At 39.1% G+C, this 20,323-nt stretch overlaps 2 protein-coding genes across 19 annotated transcripts in view; one reads left to right on the plus strand and one right to left on the minus strand.

Moving 5' to 3' along the window:
• The window catches only part of LOC116712080 (NACHT, LRR and PYD domains-containing protein 3-like), a 612,764-nt gene that overhangs the window by 491,846 nt on the left and 100,595 nt on the right, over positions 1–20,323 (plus strand). For 2 of the 18 annotated variants that reach the window (XM_032551873.1, XM_032551874.1), the window contains exon 3: positions 1,327–1,473. The exons of 13 other annotated variants lie outside the window; for them this stretch is intronic. In XM_032551873.1, the coding sequence (XP_032407764.1) occupies positions 1,346–1,473 (128 nt within the window). In that variant the 5' untranslated portion in view covers positions 1,327–1,345. Of the gene's footprint in view, positions 1–1,326; positions 1,474–15,584; positions 15,762–20,323 lie in introns of those variants that run through there. 3 more of the 18 variants (XM_032551858.1, XM_032551876.1, XM_032551866.1) reach the window with 3 other exon arrangements.
• The window catches only part of LOC116712074 (NACHT, LRR and PYD domains-containing protein 3-like), a 1,065,068-nt gene that overhangs the window by 81,320 nt on the left and 963,425 nt on the right, over positions 1–20,323 (minus strand). The window lies entirely within an intron of this gene.

The raw sequence follows: 20,323 nt of genomic DNA on the forward strand, positions 1-20,323 counted from the left end.
AGTGCTTTATTGAATTGATTTTAATTTATGGGCTGATCAAGAAAGTATTTAGACAGGCGTAAAATTAAATTCATTGAAATGAAAACTTTATTGTGAAACGTTGCTGCTTATAAATTGTTGTTACACAAGGCAACATTACACATTTATATTTCATGAGAGAAATATTTAACAAAGTGCCACAACTTAGTTACTGCGACTGTGAGATCTACCATGATCCCACATGATCCCACCTTTAGGCAGCACTAACACCTAAAGATGATCTGATTGTGTGCAATAATGACATCATGAATATAAACTAAATAAAAACTGAATGAATCTTTTAAAGAGCAGAACTGTTTTTATCTTAGTAGGAAAAACCAGAACAAAAACATTTGTAAACTATCACAGAGTATTAGGGTCATAATAAGATAAATAGAAATTATTTTTGGAAGAAATTCATAATATTATGAGAATAAAGTTGTTATATTCTGACTTTATTCTCGTATTTTCATCTTTTATTTCCTTAGTGTGTCCATAATACTACATCATGTTAAACTGGTTTCTCTGATTATTTAAATCATAAATGTGACACATCACTCCTTCCTCAGCAGTCTGGGGTTCATCAGAAACTGATGTTTCTCTGATCTGTGGAGTCAAACCAGATTTAAACTCTCAACAGATTTTCCTCTCTTCCTCCTCTCTGACTTCTTTCTTTTCCAGTTGGACTTCTTGTTTCTCCTTGCAGCAGTGAGAAACTCTTTGTCTCTCTAAGCTGCTGGAAAACTGAACAGATCTGCTGAAAGCTGAGAGTGATCAGATCACTCCTCATGATCTCCATGGATCACCTGATCCTGAAGTCTCTCTGATTGTTGGTCCGTCTGGAAAATATTCCTTCCACATATTCCTGCCTCTCTGACTAAACCTGACTCTCAGCAGGAGGACTGGCAGCCCGTCTAAAGGAGGTCTGGACCCCAAAGGTTTCAGAACCGCTGCTTTAACTGAGCCCATCTGTTCAGGACCAACACATCACCACTTCATAGGAAATGTTCACTCCTTCATTCACTACATCTGACCTCACTCTGGATGTTTCTACAGACCTGGAACATGATTCCAGTTTAGGTTTCAGACTCAGATTTGAAATGTTCTTAATAAAGTCAGAAGTTCTCCAGAAGGTTCTTGGATCAGCCAGCAGACATCAGAAGGTCATGAAGAAGTGAAGGAGAGAACAATTCAGACCCAGATGTTACCTGCTGGATCAGGTTCCTCTGATCCTCTGAACACATGATGGGAATCAACTTTCTGCTTACTGGATCACTGGGAACTGACTGGTACTGGTTTCTCTTTCAGATTTACTGAGGTCCAGAAGATGGAAGATTTGGACCTAAAGGAGGACAGAGCAGAACCTCCAGGATCCGTCTGTCCCTCTATGAGGAGTGACCGGTCCAAGGGAAACCCTCCAGTCTTCAGTACTGAACCAGAACCATCAGATCCAGAGTAAGAAACCAGTTTCAAACTGATTCCTGCGATTCCACACAGATTTATCTGATATTAACTTATTACAACCTAAAATATGTTAAAGAGTAAATACTTTAGAACAAAATTCCACCCAGAGAGTTTTAGAAATTGGTGCAGAACAATGTTTACACAGCTAAACTGCAGGGTCACAGCAGTTTAGGGTTAAAACTAGTAAAAATACTAAAGGTAGCATCTAGGCTATCACTTGTGTGTTGGGTTACAGTAACATATTCTATAGAGACTGAAAAACCATGTAAAAGCTAAAATTAGGTAAAAATCTATGAGTTATAGCTTCTAGGCTAGAACAAGCATGTTGATCTACAGTAAAATAATCCATACAGAAAGAAAAAAAATTCATGTAAAAGCTAAAATTAGTTAAAAAACTAAAACTAGCTAAAAAAAAACAATTATAGCACCTGGGCTAGCGTTAGCAATGTTTATCTACAGTAACATAATCTATACAGGGTGAAAAAAGTTTTGTAAAAACTAAAATTAGCTAAAAATGTAAAACTAACTTAAAAACTAATTATAGCAGGGATTCATCCAGAAAACCTGCTCAGCCCAGAGGTCGGGGCCCAGAGGTCGGGGCCCAGCGGTCGGGGCCCAGCGGTCGGGGCCCAGCGGTCGGGGCCCAGCGGTCCGGGCCCTGAGGTCGGGGCCCGGAGGTCGGGGCCCAGCGGTCGGGGCCCCGAGGCGGTCCACCGTGTTTTCGTAGTAAAAGATGTTAAGTTTACAAGAAAAGTAAAAATATTACTGGGTAATTTTATGTTACAGGAAAACATCACCAGTGAAACAATATTTAAACCCACAACTAGTCTTAAAAACAACAAATCAAAAAATACAGTTAAAATGAAAATCTATTATTTGCACTTCTGTTTAATCCAAATTAAGTCAGCGGCTCCATCAGGCCCCCAGGGGATTCAGGGGCCATAAATGCTAATATTTTATCACAGATACATAAATGTAACATTTGTTTATCGAGATTATCAATGCTGCTAAATTTGATTTAATGGTTTCAGCATAGATAGATTGAAATATTTTAAATTGTTTAACATTAAATGTAAGATTTTAAAGAGCTGACAAGTTTACTTTGTAAATATTCAAAGAACAATATTCATAGTTGGAGTGTTTTGTTACCATAGCAACAATCTGATGCTGTGAGTTTAATCTTTGAGTTTTAACTTTGTTTGTTCACAAAGACAAATTAGTAAACTTATTGTTTTTTAGGTTGGAGAGGGGCCCCTAAGTCAGATTCTGCTCCAGGCCTCATACAAACTTGGACCGGCCCTGCATGATGAGTTAAATCTGCTGCAAAGCGCAGAGATGCACAACAAACAGGAAATTTAATTATTATTTCTAATGTGGCTTTAGTAGCTCTAACATTTAGTGTCTGTTGAGTTTTTAAAACTCAGTAGTTGTTCTGGTTTCTCCAGTTTATGGTACGAGTTTTTCAGATCTCGGCGCGGCCGCGCATTAACTCTGGCTGACTAAGTGGACAAAGCATTTGGTATGGTTTGATACATCATGTAACTGGAAAAATTATACTGAAAATAATAATAAAATAATATAAAACCAGCATGAAGCGTGACTCAGAGGAGAACGTGAAAGCTCCTCACTGAGCTGAACCTGCATGATGAGGTTAGTGCTGGTTTGTTAACCACTAACCAACCAGGAACACAGACATAAACTGATCAAAAACATCTCAACTAGCTGGGCAGCGTGTTGGGATGTAAACACAGCACATAATTATTTGTTCACAAAGATAAATTATTCTCATCGTTCCTCAGCACGCAGCTTTGAAAGAACCACTACTAGTTATTCCTGCTCTTCACATTCAGCTGCGCTACCAGAGCTAACGCGGTGAGTTTTAAACTTGATATGGAGTCGCTAAAGAAAAATAATTAACAGGTCATGTTCTGGAAATAAACACAAAAGCAAAACACAAACAAAATCAATAAACTATATGCATATTCTAGTATACTTATACTTAGTTTTAATTCATTCTATTTTAATTCAGTCTTTTCGTGCTTACCAATGTTTTCTGGCTGGATGTCTGGCACCGTTTTCCACTGGTCAGTTTGTTGATGTCTGGTTTTAGTTCTTGTGTTGTGGCAATCTGCAAAACAACGTGTAGGTTTTCATCAGTAATGCATGATCTGTGTTTGGTCTTGTTTAAATTCATTATTGAAAATATGTGTTTGCACAGATAGGTGCTTCCAAACATGGACAAAACATGAGCTGCATGGAGTCGAAGCTGTGGCATCAAGTCAGGGGCAGTAGACGGTAAAAATCCTCGATTGAAACATCATGAAACTTCGCTCTCAGGCCACTGTCGCTTCGTAGCTCAATTAAGTCCATCTGAAGGCGGTGAGGCGCACTGCAGACATCGGCGGTGAAGGGATTGGCGAAGATGTCAAAACCAGAGTGCTGATATTTAAAAGCGCCAATCAAACTTGTTTATTAACCAAGTTAGTTTGGTAGTTAACCGAGCGCTGAGGCCGAGATGATCTGACAAGCAGGTTCTGTTCCACCTGGCACTTCCACTGGTTGGGTTTGCTCTGGAAAGCTGTGATCTTGTTGGACATCTGTGTGATGAATTGTTTACGTCCTTGTAGTTTCTGATTTAGCTGAGCAAGATGTTCGGTGACGTCACATAACATCACAAAGTCACACAGCCATTTTGGATCGGACAGTTCAGACAAGGGTTTTCCTTTGTTCTTTATGAAAAGATCGATTTTTTCTCGAAGTTCAAAAAACTTATTTAAGGATTTTGCTCCTACTCAGCCACCTCTCTTCTGTATGGTACGGCATTTCTTCATGCTCTGAACCCACCTCCTGCAAGAACAGCAGAAACTGGCGGTTATTCAGCCCATTCACTGTTTTCATGACCGCCGTCATCACATTATCCAGCTCCAGAACCTTTCCACACAGCGCTTCCTGATGGATAATGCAATGATACATGACCAGCGACGTCTGACTGCTGCTTTTTTACATTTTTATTCATTTTCATTAATCCATCCAAGCCTGTTTTTCCTCGAAACATTGCAGGTTCACTATCTGTAGTCCCACCAACCTTTCACATGGAAATTTATTTTTACTGACAGACTTCTCCACTGCAACAAAAATGTCCCGGCCGGTTGTGGTCCCATGCATCGCCACTTTATCCAGGAGCTCCTTGGTTACAGACAGGTCTGGCTTAACTGCACATTAGTGGCGAGAAGCCGTAATGTTGGCTGATGCATTTTTACAAACTAAGACACAGTACAACTGAACCCAGTTAAAACTAAAAAAAGACTAAAACTAAAGCGGGTTAAATAAAACACTAGCAGTTAAACAAAAACAAACAAGTCAATCTAAAATAACCTAAAAAAGATACTAAGGGAGCATCAAGCCTCCTAAACACAAACTTCTGGGTTGATTAGATTCAATTAAGATCAGAGTCAAACTGCTTAGCAGAACAAAAGGATCAGCAGAACCAAGATATTTTGAAGCTGCCCAGAATAGTTAACAGTTACAGTAAAACAAACAAAGGTGGGGACAGCTGAACAAAACCTTTTCCTACAAGCTGCCCCACTGGAGGAATGGTTGCAGGGGTCTTTCATAGGGTGCAGATGGGCCTCATCAGCAACAATCCTCTGCTGGTCCAATAGTGTTGATGCTCTTCTGCAGCCTCCAGGCAGCCAATCAGAGGCTGTGCAGGCTGTACTGAGCATAAACAAGAGCCTGTACAGCCTCTAGAGGCCAGAGGCCGTAACAACCCAGATAGCACACGATGGTAATTCAACGTTGAATTATAGTGAGAATGGTTGATTTTTGCTTGAGGCTGAAAACTGACAGTGGATCAACCATCAAACAATCATCCAATTCTAGCCAAGTAACCAATGTTGAAAATGTGTCATTGAATCAATGTTGTTTTATGGTTGAAATCTAATGAATGAAATGCTAATATCTGAACCATTGGCTGCTGGAGACAGAGAGGAGCCAGGATCCTAGAAGCTGAAGTTTGTCTAGAAAATGGATGAATAGAAACTATTTTCTGATCATCACCATCCGCTCCACCATGTTGGGTCTGTTAGGATATCAGCTCCACTGATTTCATCCGTTCCTTCATCTTCCAATGAGAATCATGTTTTAAAGTCATGTGATGAAGAGCTTCTGATCCAGATTGTTGCTGCAGCAGTCAGAGCTCAGCATGAAGAAACAGGGAGGTTTGCTAACAGGCAGCCAAGATGGCCGCCACAAAAACATTCAATTGTTCTGAGAACATGAAGCTGGACCAGAACCAGAACCATGATGTTAATTATGAAATGATCAAACTCAGTAAATTGATGTGAAGACCAGATGTTCATTAGATGATATCAATGTTATCATATGTGTTTATATAGATGATCTGATTTAATTAGAACTGACTTTATTTCTTCTATAATCACAGACTTGGTGGCTGTAAACTCAGAGAGGCTGAATGTGAAGTTGTGGCTTCAGCTCTGAAGTCCAACCAACATCTGACTGAACTGGAAATAAGTCAGATCCACATAGATGGAACCAGAACAAACTCTGAACTGAATCATGTGTTTGAGATCCTGGAGAGTTCAGTCAGTAAAGTGGAGAGTCTGAGGTTTGTTTTCTCTGTTTATCCTATAAAATCTTTCATTGATACTTTAATATTTATTTATCTTCACATTTATTTTGTTTTCTTTAAAAACAATTTGCTCTCAAAATGTCAGAATATAATTTCTAAAATCTTTTGCTTTGTAAATGAATGATTTTCCTTTTTCAGACTTTCAGAATATTAATCTTTATTTTCACTTTAAAATGTTTTTTCACTGATGTACAATAATAAGTGAAATAAGTCAAATGATGATAATTAATGATGGAGATGTTTCACTTTGTTCATGATGTGTAGAAATGGTGCCGACCCAAATGCAGCAGGCTTGACAAGTAATGTTGGAAATTTAATGCAAGAAATAGAAGAACAAAAACATACAAAATATGTAAATTCAGAGGAACTGAAAAAATCCAAAAACACAGTAAAGCTGGAGACATGAGAGATCATAAGAAACTAGGTATTAATGAGGAGAGGAGGCAGGAGCAACAGGTCAGTTAATGAGACGAACTGGCGGCTGGTAGTGGAGAAAGAGGAGCTTAAATATTAGGAGGTGGTGAGAAGAACGAAGCAGAGATGATGAACTAATTAGTAACAGGTGAGAATAGTTGAGCAGGAGTCAGCAGAGGGTAGAGGGAAGCTGGGCTTCTTTGCTTGATTTTTTTAAATAGAAAAGTAAAAATAAAAAAATGTTTTTTTTTTTCTAAATAAGCCAGTGTTAGAATAATTATGTTTTGTTATCATTTGTACATAAGTAGTTACCAGTTTGCTTTTCATTTATAGGTTAATTGGAACATGTGTGTGAGACAGAGTTAACCTTTCTGTAACCCTTAAAACATCTTTGAAGATGATTTTCTGAGTTTCCTTAGTCGTAAACCTGTGATTGTTTATACTCTGTGGCCCCAAGTAGAGATTCCTTAGTCGTAAAACTCCTTTTGTCATGTGTTAGTTCCTAAAGGGGTTCCTGATCGTATCAGCACCAGCCCCCTTTCTTTGGTTTTGTGTTAATAAAAGGCAAGTTCTACTACAGAGCTTCAGAACACATGGTGAGCTGTTCAGAGGAGCAGTTCTCTGTGTCTTCTCCTTTTGCAAAAGCTTGGTTGAAAACTCAAACATTGTCTGTGGTTCTTTCTTTATAATTTAAGTACACAAAAATACCTATCAGCCGGACTGCATGTGTCTCTGTTGTGCTGAGCGTTTCACCGGCGGAACAGAATTATTCCTAAAAAGATGATTTATAGTTGATGCATTTAAACGGCCACAAAGCCGGGAGCGCGGACCAATCTCTGCGCGTTGCCTCGTGTGCTGTAGTTGCTTGATCTCTGAAGTTTACCTCAGCATGGATTTATTTCACCTCCTTTCACTCAAACTGGACGCAGGCTGACCTGTATGGATATTTACATCAACCCCTGTGAGGACTGCTTTGCAGGACTTTTCATCAAGGAGTCTAGATTAAAATCCACTGCAGGCCAGATTTGAGTTACACTTTACATCATATGAAATCATCCACCTGTTCCCTTGACATCATACCTACGAGTTTATTCTTAAAGGTCTCAGATGTTTTTGCTCCTGATTTCTTACAAATAATTAATAAGTCACTCTCCTCTGGAGTCTTCCCTCAGGCTTTAACGACTGCGGTAGTTAAACCACTTCTCAAAAAACATAATCTAGACTCATCAATTCTAAGCAATTATCGACCAATATCAAACTTACCTTTTTGTCTAAAATATTAGAAAAAATTGTTTTTCAACAGATAAATGGCTTTCTGGCCCTGAACAACTGTTTTGATGTCCATCAATCAGGGTTACGTCAACATCACAGCACTGAAACTGGTCTTGTCAAAGTATTCAATGACCTCCGTCTAAACACTGACCGTAATCAAATGTCAATATTAGTTTTACTTGACTTGATTGCTGCATTCGATACAGTTGATCATGATATTTTATTATCACGATTAGAAAATCGGGTTGGCATTTCTGGTATAGAACTCAGCTGGATTAAATCCTACCTGTCCAACAGAACCTTTTGTGTCCATGGACAACTTTAAATCCAAGCTGAACAAAATTACCTATGGAGTTCCCCAAGGCTCCATCCTGGGGCCGCTTCTTTTCAATATGCTTCCATTAATTCAAATTATACAAAATAATAAGATAGAATACCACAATTATGCCGATGACACACAGCTATACATCAGTCTTTCACCAGGAGATTACAGTCAGGTCCAAATACTCACTAAATGTATTGAGCAGATTAATGTCTGGATGGGCCAAAATTTCCTCCAACTAAATAAAAACAAAACTGAAATATTAGTGTTTGGACCAGAAGAGCATAGATTAAAAATAATCAGCCACCTTCAGTCCATTGGATTAAAATGCTCTGATGAAGCCAAGAATCTGGGGGTGATCATGGATCCTGATCTGAACTTTAATAACCACATCAAATATATCATAAAAACATCAAACTACCATCTAAAAAATATTGCTAAAATTACACGACTCATGTCCCCACAAGATTCGGCATTTTTACTGGATTATCAAAAAAAGCAATAAGACAGCTCCAGTTTCTCCAGAATGCTGCTGCAAGAGTCCTGACTAAAACAAAAAGAGATCAGCATATCAGTCCAGTTCTAAGATCCCTGCACTGGCTGCCTGTTGCTCAAAGAGTAAAATTTAAAATCTCCTTAATAGTTTACAAAACACTTCATAATAAAAACCCAGACCACATTTCTGATCTCCTTCAACCCTATAAACCACTCAGACCTTTAAGATCATCAGAATCAAACCTACTAACCATTCCAAGAGTCAGAACTAAACATGAAGCAGCTTTTAGTTTTTATGCTCCAACACTCTGGAATAAACTTCCTGCTCATTGTAAGACGGCCCGACCTTGAGTTTATTTAAAACAAGGTTAAAAACCGTCTTATTTGACGTTGCCTATTCTTAATTTTTAAAAATTCTATTCATTAACTATATTCAAAATTTAAATGTTTTTTTTTGTCTATTTTTAATCTGCTTGATATTTTTAACGTTGTTTTTTATTTTCTTGTACAAGCACTTTGAATTGTCTTTGGCTGAAAGTTGCTATATAAATCAAGTTGCGTTGCCGTTAGCTCTGCTTCTGCAGCTCTATGATGTAATCTGCAGTCGCGCTTTCTGACTTCTCTTCTGACGAAACTGATGACATTTTTGTGGCATCATTAGTTAATTTCAGTTAGTATTTCTCATCCAGAAATAGTTTTCTAACGGAGTGTATTAATTAAGTGTTACAAAGTTGGATTTCTGTAAATTGAATAATAAACACTGATAAGGTAAGTACATGTGAATTGAACATTACGTTCTCATTGTGTAAAATTCTCCGTCTCTTTTCTGAATCTCTCCTCCTGCTCGTCACTCATTGATCAGATTCTCAGGGAACAGATCCAGATGTCAGAACAAGTCGTGCATTTTGATACTTCTGTTGCTCCATAGTTCAGAAAGTTGACCTGATTGAGCAAAACCAATGAGATTTTTGGATTCAGCTCATCAAAATTACTCTAAAACAGTTGAAAACCTCAAGATAATTTTATGGCTGTTGACCAGTTTTATCAGTCAAATGCAATAAATGTACAGATGATAAAAATGCCAGAAAATATTAAATAAGTCTTTGCACTATTTATAGCCAGAGAAACACAAGGACAATTTCACTTCCTGGGCTAATAAAAGCTTTAGATTGTAATTGGCTTTAGTTACTAGTTTTTAAGAAGCAACTGAGTCTGAACGACAGAATTATTAAAATATTTAATTACCAGGGAAAGTAACAATTGTGTCCCTTTAAAAATTGCTTATATAATTGACTTTAAAATATTCAAATGCTGAATAAATGATTAAATTAATAGGTTCTTAACAGAAGGAAGTAACGAAACACTGTACACTAATCTAAACTACTGAAATTTTCCACATGCATAATAATAGAACCATAAAAACAGTAAATGTTTAGAAACATTTATGTTTCGCACATCAACGAGTTGCAACTTGTTTTCAAATGTTGAGCAATGTACTGGAAATTAAATATCAAAACTTTAAACAACTATAGACACAAGCAGTTCCTCCTCCAGGCACACAGGATCGTCAGCTGCAGCACTGCGAGTGGGGGCGGAGAGGAGAGATTGGTGACTGGAGAAATGGCAACGAAGGGATCTGTTAGTGTGTAGGAAGGGAACACTAAGGGAACACGAGGAGAGCAGATGCTGCACAGACGTAGGGCTCAGGAGGAAGTGCTGGTGCAGGGCAGCGCACTAACTCCGTGAAGCAGCAGAAGTCCAGCAGAAGTAACAAATCCAGATCCAAATTCTTAGTCAGATGGACCGAGGTCATGCACGAAGAGGCAGAGAGCAGAATCTGTGGGAGTGGGCGTGAGCGGTGTAACCAAAACTGGCGTGGGTCGAGATTCTGATGGGCCAACAGCAAAAGTCCGACAAGGGCAAGGCAAAAGGGGCAAATCAGAGGAACAGGAGCATGGTTGCAATGTTGAGGGCGAGCTGGGAGTGCTGGAAAACTACTTGCTGAAAGCGTTTGATAATCTGGCAGCGTGGTTGTGACTGAGAGGGGCTTAAGAAGGAAACAATCAGGGAGCGACACAGGTGAGAGGAATAACAGAAATGAGGGACGTGACGTGGATTGGCTCAAACAAAAAACACAGAGCACCATGTGAACGTCACAGCCACAGGACCAAAGAGGACATGAAGCAGCAGTCATATGATCCAATAATCAACCAATAAAACCGTCATTAGGAGATAATCAATACAACAGCCCTGGATTGAAATAATAAGATAATCATACAGTCAGTCAGAATGAAGTAAATGGAAATAGAGCAAAATAAAAATAAATTGATAGAATTCAAACATAGAGAAAAATCAACATTTGGTTTTAAGCAGGGATTTCTAATCAGACTGGGCTATTGATCCTCCAGATAAATCAATCAGTTCTGTTTCCATTCATGTGTTTATGAATGAGTGAAGTGTAATTATTGCAGCTGTTGATCCTTCAGATAAATCACTCAGTTCCACTCAATAGAAGGTCAAAGGTCACTGTGGAAATGAGCTGCTTCCATTAAATCACTGCAGCATTCATTAACAGCTCTAATGTCACACTTTGGTTCTTAAAGTCCATTTTAATTCCCGACCAGAACCACTGAAGGCCCGACTGAAATATTCTAACAACACGTCACAATAACATGTTCTGGTTCTGCTGGTTTGGACTCTAGAAACCAGTTTTACTGGATCAAATATTAAACATCAGTTCATCATGTTTCTGGGACTTTTACATTCAGTGAAATTAATTTTCTACATTTTTATTATTAATTTGTTCATATTTCAGTTTTAACCTGCATCCTGTTGGCTTCAGCTCACATCTTTTATTCTTTATTCAGATTGAGGAACTGCAGTTTGTCAGAGATCAGCTGTTCTTCTCTGGTCTCAGCTCTGAAGTCCAACCAACATCTGACTGAACTGGACCTGAGAGGAAACAACCTGAAAGGTTCTGCAGTGAAGGAGCTCCGTGGTTTCCTACAGAGTCCAGAATGTAAACTACAACGATTACAGTAAGTCACCATGTTTTAGTTTATTGCTGATGTTTGTGATGTGAAAGTTCTGACCAGAGATCAATACTGATGTTTAAGAGCTGCTCTCATGTTAAAGTGGCTGCAGGTTGGAAACAGGAAACAGAAAAACAAAGAGCAAAGAGATGAAGCTGCATCTGCAGCCTCATCCTGAAATTCCCTGATTCATTTTCTTCAGACATCAGAGAAACTATTTCTAAATCAGGGTTTCCTCCAGTGTATTATAAGCCTGGCAGCCCACCAGGCTTTACTTATAATGAAATTATTAGATCTGCATTGATTGCTGTTTCCTATCCAATTACCAAATTATTATTTTTTGACTGACCTTCCATTTGTGGTCGATTCATATGTTTTGTCTGAAATGTCCCCAAGTGTCTGAAGAAAGATGCTAAGTTGCTAACAGTGGGACTATTGTTAGCTGCAGATGTTCAGACATGGAGCTGGAAGACGTTGCCTTCCTTCGGTCTCTGCAGATGTCACGGCCGAACATCAGTCGGTTTCAGGGAAGCAAAACCACACAGAAAAATCCTTGTAAAATCCCGAACCCTGACCCGGACCGCACTCAGGGTTCAAAGCTTCCTGAGTTCAGTTGATCCCTCAAGACTGGGGAGGATGAACAAAAGACAAAACAGGAGAAGTTTTCCTGCTGACTCAAATGGTGGACTAAAGCAGAAAAATCATCATTAAAATATGTTGGGTTTAATTCAGTCTTGGATAATTAAAGTTAATCGGTTGGATCAGACGGATCCGACTAGCGTAGATTTCTCCTCTAGATGCCACCAGGAGGAAGTTGTGAGCCGCAGGTGAAGCGTCATCATTTAAGTGAAGTCGTTTAATTTCAGAAGTTATTCGGTCCATAGTCACTGATTTTTTATTTAGTTTTTTTGTCACTGTGAGATAAAGTTAGATACGTTCATCTTTATGTATGTTGGGATCTGGATTTGCAGTTCAACTAGTTGATTATTAACTAAACCGCATAAAAATTGCAGCTGAATATCAATCAGAATTTGATATTGAAATTTCTGAACATTTTTTACTTTTGAAACTCAGAAATTTACATATTTTTCCAGAAAATGTCAGATTAATTTCAGATTTCTTTCAGTAAAGTTTTTCACTTAAAGTTCATTAATTTTGTTATTTGTTCTAAAAAACTTCTGAGGTTTTTGGCCGAAATTTTCTCCTTTTTTATTTCTACAATTTCTTCAGATTCAAAAACCTGGAGAAAATGTGGAAATGAATTAAATTATATGCTCAAAAATAAATCCATTAAAAATAAATAATTTTGAAATCAAACATATTTTATAAAAATAATTTAAAGTGCCAATAAAAAGGTAAAGCCTCATAATGTGCAGATGAATTTTAACCTGCAGCAGCCAGAGCCAGCAGCTCTCCTCCAGACCTGTGACAAATAAAGTCCCAACAGTTTATCTTCTGACAAACTACTGTTGTTCATGTGATTCTCCTCCTAGTGAGACCCTCAGGCCTCTGGGACTGATGGGGTCCAGTCTGGGTGTGATGGGTTCACGGCTCTCAGAGCCTCCAGCAGCTCTCAGTGTTTCAGGTTTGATCTTTGTTGAAGCCAGAATGTGAATCCTGATTCCCAGGTTGTGATCAGGAAGAGGAGTTTCTCAGCCCTCAGCACTAGAGATGGAAAGATTCTGCATTAAATATTTATCCAGTACCGAACGTTACTGGCTTATTGTTGCTAAACAAGCTTATTAGAGCGTGTTTAACAACTGGCTGGCACACTACTGCCACCTAGTGGTGGAAACTAAGAGCCTGGATTCTGACGGCAACATCTATGATTTCTGTAAACTTTATTCCACCACTGCCCACAGGTAAAAACCTGGGGTTTCTTGCAGCCCTCTAGGTGGCGCTGGTGGCCCAACTGTGGCCCTGTGGTGAAGAATGGCTGCTTTAACTGGTTCTGTTGGACTGTTGGCTTCAGCTCACATCTTTTATTCTTTATTCAGATTTAACCACTGCTGCTTGTCAAAGATCAGCTGTGATGATCCGGCCTCAGCTCTGACCTCCGACCCCTCACCTCTGACTGGACTGCAGCTGAGCAGCAGCAACAACAACCTGGGAGATGCTGGAATGAAGGAGATCTGTGATATTCTACAGCATCCTGGATGCAGAATACAACGATTAAAGTAAGAAACAGAGTCTTAATTTATTGCTGATATTTCTGATGTGAAGTCGTGACCAGAGATCAGTCCAGATGGTTAAGAGCTGCTCTCATGTAAAAGTGGCTGCAGGGAGGAAACAGGAAATGGAAAATCACCAAAATCCCCAGAATAAGGGCGAGCAAAGAGCTGAGGCTGCATCTGCAGCTCCAACTTCACATTTACTGATTGATTTTCTTTCTTTAGAAATAAAAACTATTAAAGAGGAATAATAAAATGTTATGTATTCATGTCATTTATTTGAATGTTTCTAATTTTTAACATCAGCTTCTGGAAGCTATGGAGGCTTAAAGGTGGCAAAATTAAATGAATAAATATGCCATGAAATACATATTTGTAAATCTCCCTTTAATAAATTAAATGTGCCATAATGCCAATAAATGATTAAATTTTCCACTAAATAATTGAATATATTATGAAACATGCCATGAACAGCAGCTGACCCCCATCACAGGTGTTTTACCAAATTCTGTGACCCATCATATTCTGATTGCTCTTGTTTGTCTTCAAGATGTTCATGTAGATAAATGCTCGCTATCGCCCCCTGTGGTCACAGAACATGGTGCACCACCTGGTCCAGGTGTTTGACGTTGTGGTGGAAAACTTTCCAATCAGTCTGGAGTCGATGTCTTGGTTTGAGTCTATAAATAACTCCAATGACTTTGATCAACTTTCTAATTGATCTGCTACAAACTGGCTGAGCAGCTCCAGCCTCTGTGTCTCTAGCTCGCTCTAAAATGTCTCACCAGTTCAGGTCAGAGGTCATTCAGGTTCTGCATGAACAGAGCCGCCATGTTGGAACACAAACCAACAACAGAACCAACCAATGATTAGACAGGATCAATGTTAGCCCCGCCCACTGAGGGTGATGGGTTTGAAATGATTTAATGACAAGATGCTCAGACAGCAGCCATGAAATAAATCAATACAGGGAAACACTTAAAATATTTAAAATGAAACATTTCTTTAAATCAGTGGCTCCCAAAGATTTTCTGCCCCCTATGGATCACAATAAAATCCCCCAAAATAAAAAAGAATCAACTGGACTCACATCGTTCAACCAGACATAAACCTAAACACACATTTAGTTTTCAAACTCCACTGAAGTTTATTTCTCACTTCAGGTTGAAACAAAACAAACTACAAACCATCTTTACAGTCAAACACTTTTATGTAACTGTTTCTTTTTTCATCCATAACGCTTCCTGCCCCCCTGCAATGGCACTGAGCCTCCACTAGGGGGCGCGCCCCACACTTTGGGAACCACAGCATTAAAAGGACATTTTATTATTTAAATTCATTTCTAAAGGTAGATTTCATTGGACATCTAATTATTTAACTGAATATTTCAGAATTTCATTATATATTCAATTATTAATGTATGAAAAGAACTTTGTGATATTTTTAAGTGTTTTTAATAATTTTATGATGCATTTATTGAATTAATGGGAGATTTAAATGTATTTCATTTTATCTTCATTTAATTTTGTCATTTCTAACCTTCTGTCTGTCAGGAACAAATCTATAACCAATAATTGATGCTTCAGTACTTTGATCAGACCTGGAATAATTTTTCTGACTAAAATCCTGCAATTGAAGCAGCAGCATGTTGGCATTAATATTCATGAGACTCTTTAACTGGTTCTGTTGGACTGGTTAACCTGCATCCTGTTGGCTTCAGCTCACATCTTTTATTCTTTATTCAGATTGAATTACTGCACGTTGTCAGAGATCAGCTGTTCTTCTCTGGTCTCAGCTCTGACCTTTAACCCCTCACATCTGACTGAACTGGACCTGAGCTACAACAACGACCTGAAAGATTCTGCAGTGAAGGAGCTCTGTGGTTTCCTACAGAATCCAGACTGTAAACTACAACGATTACAGTAAGTCACCATGTTTTAGTTTATTGCTGATGTTTGTGATGTGAAAGTTTTGACCAGAGATCAATACTGATGTTTAAGAGCTGCTCTCATGTTAAAGTGGCTGCAGGGTGGAAACAGGAAACAGAAAAAATAAGAGCAAAGAGATGAAGCTGCATCTGCTGATCTCTGTTGTTGCCCCTCACTTTCACCAGCAGGGGGCAGCAGCTCTAAACCAGTTTCCAAACCCTCAGAGTCCAGAGGAGCTTTAATGAAACTCACCATGAGGCTGAACTGAATCGGCCATCGGCCTCCTAAAATGGGGGTGCGCAAATTTTATTATGTTGCTGTGGCAACTGGAAATGTTGTGTGTTCAATTGTCCACCTCACGCCCATCGCTTTGACTCGGTGAAAGTGAGTTTTCTCCCTCTTTACCCCATGGTTGCCATGGTGACCATATAATAACATTGATCAGCTGTCTCATTTTAATAAACATTGGTATTCATGAGGAACTTTGCGTGGACCATTTCTGGTTGAATGTGGCAGAACCTGAGGGATCCGGTTGTGCTGGTTTATAAATCCAGATTTCTGTCAGCAGACGCCATTTTCACCGTCTGGGTTTTTCTACAATGTTAGGATGGATCTGCACTGAGACAGACTGGCGACCTGTGCAGGTGACCCCGCCCCCGAAATGTTAACAAGATGTTAGAGGATGGATGGATGGATGGATGCTAAGCCCCGCCCCCAGGGAAACCCTGCTGCTTCAGCAAAAGGGAAACGACAACCTGACCTCTGACCCTTCAGAAAGGCTGTCCCACAGCTGAGGACCAGAGATGGAGAACGCCTCATCACATGATTCAGTTCTTACAACAAGACGCCCAACACTGAAAATAAGAGACACATGATGGCTCCATAACATCAGAGCAAAGGTCAGAGGTCAGGATAGAATAGCAGCTCTTTAAACAGACTCCATGTTTCCTTGGAGAAACTCTGGATGCAGGCGGCCGATTTAAAATAAATCCAGAACATTCTGAGCTGAAACTGGTCAATGATCCGTGTTTCTGACATTCTGGGTCTGATGGCGACGGTTGTACAGAACCCTGAACAGACCAGGAGACACAAAGATGAGATTAAAAACCAGATCAAATCCCAACAGCTGAGATTTATAAACCCAGACCTTACATTGGGTCAGAGGTCAAAGGTCAGCCATTAGAGCAGCAGCCTGTTCTGGTTTGTTCTGATGGACTTTTAGCTGGAAACAGCAGCAGCAGTTCTGATGGTGAGCAGCTGAAACTTGTTTCCAGATGATTTTGGACTCAAAGTTCTGGTAGTTTAGCGTATCTTCCTGATCAGAACCTCCTGGATCCAGAGCTGCTTTCGTTACTAACAAGTCGTCTGTCTGCTAATCCAACGTCTCTGGAAGCTGAAGGTGAAATATCCCAACATGTCTGTCACCATGGATGTTAGCAGGATAAAGACCAGGAAGCCTCAGATCCAGATTCACATCAGGTCCAGTTTAGTGAAGACGGCCAAGAGGATCATGGGAACATCGAAGGTCCAGCATGTGTCTGAACAGACCATCATGACACAGGAGAACCAAACATGATCTGTCCTGTGAGTGTTTTACTGAAGTCAGAGAGACGATACAGAGTTCCTTTATGGAAACAACCAGTTCATTCATTCATTCATTCATTCATTCATTCATTCATTCATTCATTCATTCATTCATTCATTCATTCTCCTTTAAACTATTAGACCAGTCAGGATTTAAAGATGGACTATAGAGGATTTTAAAAAGGAAGAAAGTGTTGGATTGAAGGAGCGTTTCCAACCTGCAGCTCTTCCAGCAGCACAGACACAGGTGCATTCTGGGAAACTGATGTTTATTCACAGGGATGAAGCTTCATGAAGCTTCACCAGAACTCTGGTCCAGTTCTGGTGAAGCTTCACTTTACTTTAACTTTACAGCAACTTCACAATAATAATAATAATAAGCATTTTAAGGCTTTTAAGGTGGATAACTTTTTTCATTTCACACCAAAATGAAATTCAATGCATATTAAGTATAAAGTATATATTAAGTATGACATATTAGTGTTTATTTACAGAACATAAGTTAGCTAATGCACTGTAAAAACTTAACAAAACCTTTTTTTGTTAAGTTCATAAGTTCCTAGAGTGTTGGTTTGTTTGGGGTGTTTTTTATCTTTAACAGTTTACAACACAAAAATGTTAAAATTTTTCTCAATGAAAAAATAAAATACGAAGAGAGATGTAATTGTTCAGGATGAATCCTGTAGCATGACCCTCATCAAACAATGGAGGCGTGTCTCCATCTTGTTCTGCCATTTCATTAGCTGAACCATTTTGTTCTGACCAATCAGGAGGAAGTGGGCGGGACTAGGAACACACTAGGAGAAACGTAGGTCAGAGTTCAGGCCAGCCATTTAACAAGCAGAAATGTGCTATACATATGGCCTGTTACAATAACAGGTTATTATTATTTTATATAAATTTATTTATGATTTTTCTGAGTTAAACAGCCAAGACAAAAACAACAACAACAAAAAGTAAACAAATACAGCAAAAACAAAAATCAACAAAACAGTCAAAACAGCGTCAGCTTCCTGGAGAACTGATAAAAGAGGATAAAATATGTGGGCATGAGTCCGTAGAGCGTAATGAAGCGTGAGACGTTCAGGAAACATTTTATCAGACAGTTCACCATAAAACACGGAATATCAATAAGAGATCAAATCAATCAATTATAATAACAGTAATAATAAAATAAAATACAAGTTCAGATGAGTACGACGTCTGACAAAGAGTATTGAATTTCCTCAAGATAGATACAGGACACTATATCACTAAGCCATTTCTTAACACAAGCAGAGAGAAGAGGATTTCCATTCCCACAGAATAACCCGTTTTAAACCACTAAACCAAACATTGGAGCTGCTGCAGAGACATGGGAAGAGTAAGAGAGAATTTAGAGCAACCCAAATTTATCAAATGTTTATCCGGATATAAACGCTTCCCATAAGCGTTACTATAAAATTTAAATATCCTGCACCAGAAGTCCATAAGTTTAGGGCAGGAGCAAAACAGATGACCCAAAGTCCCATCATCTGATTTACATTTGTCACATGTTGGTGAGACACAGAGAAACAGCTTATTAAATTTGGTTTTAGAAAAGTGCTGACAGTGGAAACTTTGAATTGAATAAGTTGCAATCTAGAATTAATGGAACAGGTTTTGATTCTTGACACTCAGATCCCACAACTCATCTGAAATCTCACCTAGTGTATCCGAAGCCCAGGCCTCTTTTAAGAGATTAGTAGATGGGGATGAACTGAAAAGATGAACAAACTGAGAAATTAGCTTTTTAGAGGTAGGAGGCTTTTTTATAAGCTCATAGAAACTATGCTGCACCGGTTTGGTTTCACAGTGGGGGAAATGCTGTCTGACAAAATTACGAACTTGCAAGTACCTGAAAAAGTGTCTAGAAGGATGACCAAATTTTGATTGGAGTTGCGTGAAGGAAGCAAAGTGATTATTGATGTATAAATCTTAACAACAGCTATGCCTTTATTTAACCAGTGCTTAAAAACTACATCCATATGGCCTTGTTTAAATGCTGCGTTCTGAAAAATAGGAGCATAGATGGAAAAACCAGGGAGATTCAGGACAGACTCTCTCTGCTTCAGAGTCCTGAATGATTTAATTGGCTTAAAATTATCCTTCAGCAACTGAAGAGGCAAAGAAAGATTGGAAAACAGTACAGCAGCTAGAGAGGAAGTAGTGAGTGCTGAGGACGCCAGGTTTTCATTCAGCGGCCAATTGGGCAACAGCGATCAACCTCTTCACCCCTCGTATAGACATGACTCCAAAAATCCTAGGTTCTGGTATTACAAGTAGGCCTGTCACGATAACAAATTTTGCTGAGCGATTAATTGTCTCAAAAATTATTGCTATAAACGATAATATTGTTTGAAGACCGTTTTAAACTGATGAAATGGTAATGACATAATAACGCTTCAACATCCTGCCAAAGATGGATACAAGTTATTTTCAAAAGAACACTAAACACTGGAGCTGGGGCTGGGCGATATATCGAGTATACTCAATGTATTGCGATATTTTCAATTTATGATAGTTGCAATAGCTATATAACTATCGTATAAAGTGTCGTTCAAATAATAAACTTTCGCCGTCAAATTCACTGCGAATATGGTTTATCCGACACCCTATGAATGCATCACTAATCTCTCCCCCCCATTTTGAAAATTTTGTACCAATCACAACATGGTGACAACGCGAGTTTGAGGTGAGCCGTAAATGAGACGCAAACTGAAGAGGAACTAGTTCCGAAGAGAAACGGCGCTGGATCAATAATCTGGCAGTGGTTGGGATTTTTTATGGAGGATGTCCAACAAAATGAGCTAATTTGCAAAACATGTTATAAAACTATTGCCAGGGCGTGCTGTGGTGGCGCAAGGGGTTAGCACGCCCCACGTTTGGAGGCCTTAGTCCTCGACGCGGACGTCGCGGGTTTGACTCCCGGTCCCGACGACCTTTTGCCCCCC

This window comes from Xiphophorus hellerii, chromosome 21 (assembly GCF_003331165.1).
Source record: "Xiphophorus hellerii strain 12219 chromosome 21, Xiphophorus_hellerii-4.1, whole genome shotgun sequence".
Taxonomy (NCBI): Eukaryota; Metazoa; Chordata; class Actinopteri; order Cyprinodontiformes; family Poeciliidae; genus Xiphophorus; species Xiphophorus hellerii.